Raw genomic sequence first — 8,284 nt, 5'->3', positions numbered from 1 at the left:
AGTCTGTCCACATGTAGGCAGGAATCTTCTTAGCCTGCAGATTACACAGAGCCCCCCGTCTGTTTTCTCTCCCCTCCTCCTACCTGTATTGTAAAACATGTCAGTGAATGAAGTCATATATTCACAGGGCACTACCAGAGGAATACATTGCCGTGCTGACTAACAGAATGACAGATGCTTTGAGTGTCTCACCGCTGAGTGACAGCAAACTGTCAGGGCTTTTTGTGTGGCTCCGTTGCCGTCTTTTCATTTCGGATGCTGCCGGGGAGGGAGGGTCCCATCCATGCAGCCGCAGTTGAGTGAAAAAAAGGCACCTAGGAGGCATTTTTTTGGGCTTGTCAGACACAAGAAATCTAATCCAGACAGCCAAGAATTGGAATTTGAATGAGAAACCCGAAAATAGCAGCTGTCTCTGCATAATTGGAACAAATGGAAGTTGGATATGCGGCAGAAAATAACAGGAAAACAACAGGGATGTAACGGGACACTATTTGCTGACAGTTAGAATAAACTGGGGAGAGCCGTGCCACAGGCAGGCTGTTGTTTATAGTCAGGCAGCTTATAGTTTCTGTCAAACTGCTGCTGATCTCTGATCTTGTGGGTCGCAATTATGTGCCCCCTACTATTTGTCCTCCATCCCTTCCTACTGCCATCCTCCCCTACTCCTCTAAAACCCCCTCTGGTATCCTAAGCAGCATTTAATTGTGGGGGGCTGAGCCGGGGAAGGAGTAATCAGATGAGAATGGAGGCAAGGGGGAATCACGTGGGTATACATTGGCTAACGGGGGGATTAATAACACTAGTTCAGCTGCTCTGCCGGGCGAACGGGAGGTGGGGAGAGAGAGAGTGACAGAAAGAGGAGGAGAAGAGAGTAAAGGAGAGAGTTGCAAAGCCAGAGGATGATAAGATGAGAGCAGAGAGTCGCAGGGAGAAGAGATGGGGAGAGAAGAGGGTAATAGAGAAAGGGAGTTAGAGCAGTGAGAGGGAGTGGGAGGAAGAAAGAGCGAGGAGAGAAGAGGAGGCAGCGCAGCGCAGTGTGGGGGGGGTAGAGAGACAGGAAGAGAGAGAGAGAGAGAGAGAGATGTAGAGACAGGAAGCCTCTACTGCTACTGAGCCAGTGAGACGCAGGCAGGCGGAGAGAGAAGACGGAGCAAGAGAGCGAGAGAGGCCCTCCAAGGCATCTCCGAGGCCGGCCCGATGAGGGGGTGAGGGGCTCAGGAGCACCACAACGGCGTGGATAGTGGGAGGAGAAGAAGAAACGGAGGGATAAGGCAAGGGGGAGAAAGGCAGGGTGATAAAATCAGAAACAGGCTTTGGCAGGGAAAGGGGAGTGGGTGGGTGGGATCTGAGATGAGGAGGGGAAGAAGCAGATAAAAGTTTTCGGAGAGGGAGAGAGAAGGTGAAAAGAGACTTGTCGGATAGTGTCGGAAAAGGCAGAAGGAGATTCATGGAAAAAGAAGAGGAAGCTCTGTGTCTCAGGAGTCCTCCTGTTCCTCTTCTTCTTCTTCTGTCTCTGAGGCTGCTGGACATCATCCATCACCATGTTCTCTGACAGCAGGGCTCCAGCGCCGGGGGAGCAGAAAGGCTTCAAGCCTCACGCCCCTCACTTCATCCCCTGGCTGCGAAACAGTCTGAAGCCCCACCACAGTGGAGACCTGGGGCTCAATGGACAGTGCAAATCCAGCTCGGAGGCCCGCAACAACCTGACCCCACTGGAGAGAGCCAAAGGCATCGGGTTCTTCTCCATCCAGGGGAAGGATCGGGCAAAGAAGGGGGAGCTTCGTTGCAATGGCGTGGGGATGGCAAGGATGCTGCCAGTGGTGCTGAGGGGGCACAACATCCTGCAGGGGGGTCTGGGAAAGCAGAGGGAGGAGAGTCCAGCGAGGTGGAACCAGTCTCCAGAGCTGCAACCAAACCCCAGCACACAGGTCAGTCCAGGAGAAACACCACAGGTTCTAAGCAAGAACTCTGCACAGGACAACCACACCTTGGTGAGGAACCACAGCGGGCACCCGAGTCTCCTTCAGGCGCAGAATGACGGGACGAGCACCCAAGTAAGGAAATATGGGCCGCTAGTGGGACCCCCTCCTGCTCCTATTACTGAGGAGACAAACTGTAAGGTGCCTGTAGTGGTAGGCTGTGAGGACAGGAGGGCGAAGGTGTGGGACTACACCACCTATCGTCACAGAGATCGGCATTCCTCCAGCTGGGTGAGCTCAGACAGTCGGGGGCTGATAGAGAGGCAGCATGGCTTCACCTCCAGCTTCAGCTACATCAAACAGCAGAGCAGGAACTCGCAGAGTCAGAGGGACCTGAGGGAACCACCTGTGGAGGGTTTCAACGGGCCGCTTAACGGAGTCATCTTCTCCACAGAGGTCCCGCAGAGAGGCCTGGGCTGCACCACAACGCTAAGAGGACCCAGGAAACCCAGACCAGGCTTGGAGCGCATCTCAATCCTGGGCCAGAACCAGACGTGGGTCCAATACAGGCCAAGCAACGGAGGGGAGGCGCGGAGGAAGGAGGCAGGCTGCAGCAGGAAAGTGGTTCGAAACCAGATCAAACGAGTGGTGGACAACCTGGAGCAGGTTCTGACGGCGCTGAGGGACGTACAACAGGAAATGAGAGAGGTAATGTTGTGGATGTTCTGTTGGAAGAACAAGAAATAAGCTACTTATTCAACCACTTTGGCTTTACAATCATTTTCTACAGAGCAGTGACTGCATCCTCATTAATTTACATGTTTCCTCGTGCAGGAAATGTTCATGCTTGTGCTATAAAACCTTAAGGGCTTGTAGATAACAATGCACATCCTCAGCAGAATTTAGCATGCATTAAAAAGTCAGCAGCAGGGTAGCTTGAATCCGCCACAGTGTGCAAACTGTTCCTCTAACTCTCCTCTGTCATCTGTCTCCAAACATTTACACCACCCGCGCTCAAACATTTACATAGAGGTGATTGAGACAATACATATGCCCCATTTGCATGATGCATTCAGGGGTTGCTGATATGATGCTGTGTCGCCTCCCCTCTCTGCATCTCTCTCTGTCTCCTCTCTCATCTCCTCCTCCTCCTCCTCCTCCTCCACTCTCCGTCCGTATGGACAGATGTCGCTCCAGGCACAGCTGGATCGCGTCCGACGCTTTTTATAATCCATTTATGTCCGAGCATTTCAGCCTCGTCCGGTGAAAGCGACACGTAAAATCTCGCCTCTCGCATTTGATCTGCATCTAAAGGGGGGTCGCAGCTAAACTCGAGTTAGTAACCTCATCATCCTGGCTGCGAGGTTTTGTGTGACAGCACTAATATAACATTGATGAAAGAGCATATAAGCTGCACAAAAAGAAGGGGGAAAGAAGGAGGAGGGGACAGCTTGCAGACACTGTGATCGAAAATTCCCAAATTTTCACAACAGCGGCGACAGATCAAAGGAGGATAAGGCACCCGAGAAGACTTTGGTCGCATATTTATTTCAAAGCCCTGTTTTATCATTCTGTTGCATGAGCAGCAGCCCTCAGTTTTATTTAATAATCAGTCACTGCTATAAAAAGGAATTGGAAAGAGGCTGTAAAGCCTTTTAGACAGAGACTGTACAAATATTAAAGCAACACTAAAGACCTCTCATACAACAGTGGAATAAATCTGATTTTGACAGATCAAAAGCTGCACTTTGACTCAACTTCAAGCTTGTAACAATAACAGAGTTACACTCAAAGAGGCAACTCGAGCTCCACTGCAAACTCGTCTCAGCGCTCATCAGCACGATATGCAAAGACCTGAGGGGTCAAACACATTGTTTTTAATAAACACCCTCGAGAGTAGCAGATGAAAACCATGGGCCCTCTGCTCTTTTATCTCCTCTGATTTCTGACATTAACAAGCAGCACCTGCTCACAGTCACTTTATGTGCATACACACACTGCACTTCAAAGTAATATGAAATGCCTCGCCCAAAGAGCTACAGTATAAAAAAAGAAAAGACAAACCAGGTCATCTTTTGACATCAGCGAGGATGTTGTTGAACACACAGAACAAAACAATAATTCATCTGTTCCAGCAGGGCTGAGGATTTATCTGTGCGCACAGAGCAGGTGGAGAGATAGGTCAAATATTTTCCCCAGTGTAATTTTCTCCAATCTCTCCTGCCTCCATCATTGGATGTATGTGTGTTTCTGTGTGTGTGTGTGTGTGTGTGTGTGTGTGTGTGTGTGTGTGTGAACGTCCACCAATCTGTGTCTTTGTGTTAACCGTTTATGTGTATATTTGTGCATATACTCCTGCAGTGCACTCACTTTGCATGTGTCTGATTGTGTACGATCTATTGTAAAGTTTCACTTTCACTACCCAAGAAGAGGAACTACCTAAATGTATCCTACATATTTCCAGCAGTAGTAATGTTTCCTTTCTAGGCTTAGGCCCACTTTTTTTTTTGCACTCTGTAGTAGCTGCTGTGACATACTTACGGATTAGAGCTATACATCTGGTGGGAACACACTACTATAAGAGCCCACATCTGAAATGCTCCACATTATAAAGGCAGGCAAACAGATGCACCCTTACCTTGATATCACCATTACTGTTGAGCCTACAAGGGTAAGATTGGTTTTATATATATTGTCAAGGTTTTTGTCGAGGATTAATGAAATTGGAAGAAGGGTCTTTGGATTAATGTTGTGTACTGGTGACATAAGGGTTTTAAGCTGCTGAGCATGTAAACGCAGTGTCTGCAATTCGAATCTGGCCTGCTGGATCTCTCTACAGTTTCCTGCCCCCTCTGCACTACTGTCTGCAAATACAGGGGAAAAGGACAGTGTTGAAGTTCTTTCACATCTCACAGTGATGAGTACAGATTCTCTCTGATTCCAACGTTTTAGTGCTTCTTCACGAATGCAAATTGAATGTTTTATTTCTATTTTAGACTGCCGGTTTGACAAATCAAATGATTTCCTGATGTTACCTTGGGCTCAGAAGTTTCAGGTTTTCACAGAGGGTCCTTCAGTAAATTACACTTGAAACCTTCATGAAGTGTAGTGACTCATAAAAGACAGATTTGACAAAGAGCTGCCAAAATCGAAGCAGCAGCGGTGGAGATAAATAGACTTTTAGTCCTTGCTAGTGTGGGTTGAGCTCCAGAAACACTGTCTCCTACATTTCCCACAATGCACTAGTTTTACCTCCCTACTAAACATCCACATTATTCTAACTCTATACTTTCAGTTTTATTTTTCTGGCTTTTTGTTTGAAATTTTCAGTCCCTGACCTCAAGCTGAGGTAACCCTGACGACATCATTATGACATCAGCGGGGCTGTTTCCTGAAAGATATTACAGAGAACACTTTATGCAACTATTGAAAGAACTCCCTGTGAAAACTAAACTGATCTTCATCTTTTATTCATCAGCAGACTGTATGTATTCATGCATTATTGTGTGTTTTCTAGGTGGTGCATCAGATTGACTATCTCACCTCATCCATTGATCTGAATGAGGAGGAGCAGCAGGGAACTGAAGGAGGCGACAGGGCCAATCCTCCCGGCGACAACAGCTCAGGTTCAGGTTCCAGCTCAGGTGAAGTCATGGTAGAAAGCTCCAATCAGAGGCCCTCAGTGCGCGAACACCAGCCAGGAACGTCAGACTGCTCTGGCACCCTGAGGAGAGATCGTCATAGCAGGAGCCAATCCCCGCCAAACGTGCTGCTGTGCCCAAGTCGAGCTCTGCGCTTCACCTGCAGTCTGGGGTCTTCTCCCAGACGAGGTGGGCTCAATCTCTCACCATCCAACCCCCCTCAACTGCAAAACCTCACTTTAAATGACCCAAATGTGTCTCCCCAAAGAAGCCTCCCTGTCCGGCCTCCCACTCCGGGTCTCTCCCCTCTGACAGTAAACCTCCATCACCCCAGCAGCCCTGCATCTCAGCCTCACTCCCCCGGGCCTCTCTCCTCCATTAGGGTCTCCCCTCCCTCCCCTAGGTCTCCAAAGCATCACCAACCCCCCATCTACAGCCCGTCTGTCACAAAAGAGAACAAAGTTGGGGCTTATCAGACCCCACAAAGTGACCACCCGTCTGCTGGTCTGCTCTCCCCTCCATCTGCCAGCTGCCCACCCACCAAATCAGAGACTCAAACTGCATCCAACACCGACAGGGAGAGGCGAGCATCTTCAGCAGGGCCCGTTCACAGACCCTCAGAGGCTAAACCAACAACAGCACAAGGCCGCAGAGGTCGCAAGCCTCCCCCGTATCCCCACCACAGACACTCGGAAAATACCAAGAAAGCGAAGGAGCCCCGCAAAGCTCCCCCGTACCCTGAGAAAAGACGGCTGCTCTCGACCACAGTGTGAGACGATGCAGCAGCAGGAGCGGGAGGCTGATCGAACAGAGCCATATTTACAACAACCAGCCACGAGACCACGAGAGCGGAGAGTGATTTAAGGCTCGCCAAGTTGAGCTGAGACCAAGTTTCCAAGGTGACAAGACGCAACTTGGGGTGAGTACAGGACGAACAGCTTGGCTCTGCGGACGTCCTTTCCCTCTTTCTCTTTCTCCTATACAAATCTCTGGAGTACTAAAGCTGAACGTACACAGGGCATCATAACATCTGTCTGGGTAACAAGAGCTGCTATACAGATGCTCACTCTGCTCCCCGGCTCTCAGATTCCCACCGTGAAAGGGCAAAGGAGAAGGCCTAATTAGATAGAAATATGAGGGAAATTGAAATTATTGCAAGATGACAAGCGAAAGAACCGATTGCAACAGAGTGCTTCAACCTATGCAGCCAGACACATCCAGTCACATATATCAGTATTGTCTGGGTTAGATAATTGCTGTCAAGAGCCGCGATGCTGTAATGAGAAGTCAGTACAGCTTAGAGGGATAGGGCACAGGCCTGGAGATCTGTGATAGTACGGAGACAAAAAGGATATTAAAATATGAAGATTTTAGCAAGGCCAGATAGGGGGTGAACCAGACTAGAGACAGGGGGCAGCTGGCCATTTGTCGTACCCTTCACCGGGCCCCTGGTGTTACGAAAATCCCATCTCCTTTGCTGCCTCTGGCTTGACCGACCCGGCCACAATCTCCATCTGTTCCCCTCGAAATGTCAAGAGACGCAAAGAGGGAGAAATAGGGGGCAGGTGGTTGTAAAAGGAAACAGAGAAAACAGAAACAGAATCCAAGCCTTATTGATTAAATAAACACAGCGCAGCTAATCGATGGCGCATTCAGTTAGGTCGTCTGATGTTACAATGCCTTCTGGTGGCTCTCTTTTAAAGAATAAAAGAAAGTTGTAATTCTCTTGTTACCAACAAATCAAATGAAAAGACCAAACTGAGTGTGTTTTTATCCGTCTCTCAACACTCAGGAAAAAGTAAAATTTAAATAGCCTACAGGGATGTAGCTACAGCAAGGCTCAATAGTTTCCTAAAACAGGCTGTACTTGTTTGGTGACTCTTTTCAGAGGTGGATAAATACTCTTATGCTGCAAAATAATGTACAGTAACCTCCATTTATCACAATGAAGGAACATGTAATGCAATGGAGCAATCTAGCTAATGCGTTTTTAATAGTTTTAGGACAAAAATCACGGTGGCACAGAGGAATGAACTGTATCAGGCATCATATACACATGAGATACATTTTAGTACTATCAATTCACTGTTGGTGTTTGTCTCTCCAAGGAATTTGTTGATATTAAGAAAAATGTACTTAAACTTGTAAAACTCTACAACAAGCTAACAGCTCAATTAAGCTGTTGTTAGCTGCAATGTTCCTTTTATTTAAAAGCTAACATTAGCATGCTAATACATTAGCAACGACATGTTACGATGTTTACCATCTTAGTTTAGTTTGTTAGCTAATTAGCATTAAACAAAGTACAGCTGAGGTTAATGGCCATGTCATTAAAACATTGGATAAATGAAATTCTTACCTGATGACGTTATATTGCTTTCAGTTAAAAGCTAATATTAACATGCTTACACACATGTATGACATGCTACAATGTTCACTATCTTACTTAGCATGCTAATACTTGCTAATTGGCAATAAAATAACATAGTACAGCTAAGGTTCATGGTGAAGTCATAAAAATATTGGATAAAGTGAAATTCTTACCTGATGACGTTAAGATTGCTTTCCGTTAAAAGATAACATTAGCATGCTAACACTTAGCAGTGACAACAGCAACAGCAATGAAAAATTACAATGTTTAGTTTAGTTTGTTAGAATGCTAACAATCACTATTGTATTGAAGTTGATGTTGACTGGATGAAAGTGGTTCCCAACCTAGGGTTT

General features: G+C 47.2%; 1 protein-coding gene across 1 annotated transcript; it reads left to right on the top strand.

Annotated features, from left to right (window-relative positions):
* Positions 1-1,082: 1,082 nt before the first annotated feature.
* Positions 1,083-6,473, top strand: LOC138607638 (serine/arginine repetitive matrix protein 1). Its single transcript, XM_069680277.1, has 2 exons — positions 1,083-2,627; positions 5,437-6,473. Exons 1-2 carry the CDS (start codon positions 1,542-1,544, stop codon positions 6,331-6,333), a joined length of 1,983 nt encoding a protein of 660 aa, XP_069536378.1. The 5' UTR covers positions 1,083-1,541; the 3' UTR covers positions 6,334-6,473.
* The last annotated feature ends 1,811 nt before the right edge of the window (positions 6,474-8,284 follow it).

The sequence above is a fragment of the Semicossyphus pulcher genome, unplaced genomic scaffold (genome assembly GCF_022749685.1).
Source record: "Semicossyphus pulcher isolate SPU_LCO1_2020_fin unplaced genomic scaffold, fSemPul1.0.p SCAF_4, whole genome shotgun sequence".
In the NCBI taxonomy this organism is placed as follows: domain Eukaryota; kingdom Metazoa; phylum Chordata; class Actinopteri; order Labriformes; family Labridae; genus Semicossyphus; species Semicossyphus pulcher.
Note: the sequence above shows the minus strand (reverse complement) of the source record. Positions and strands in the feature narration are given on the sequence as shown.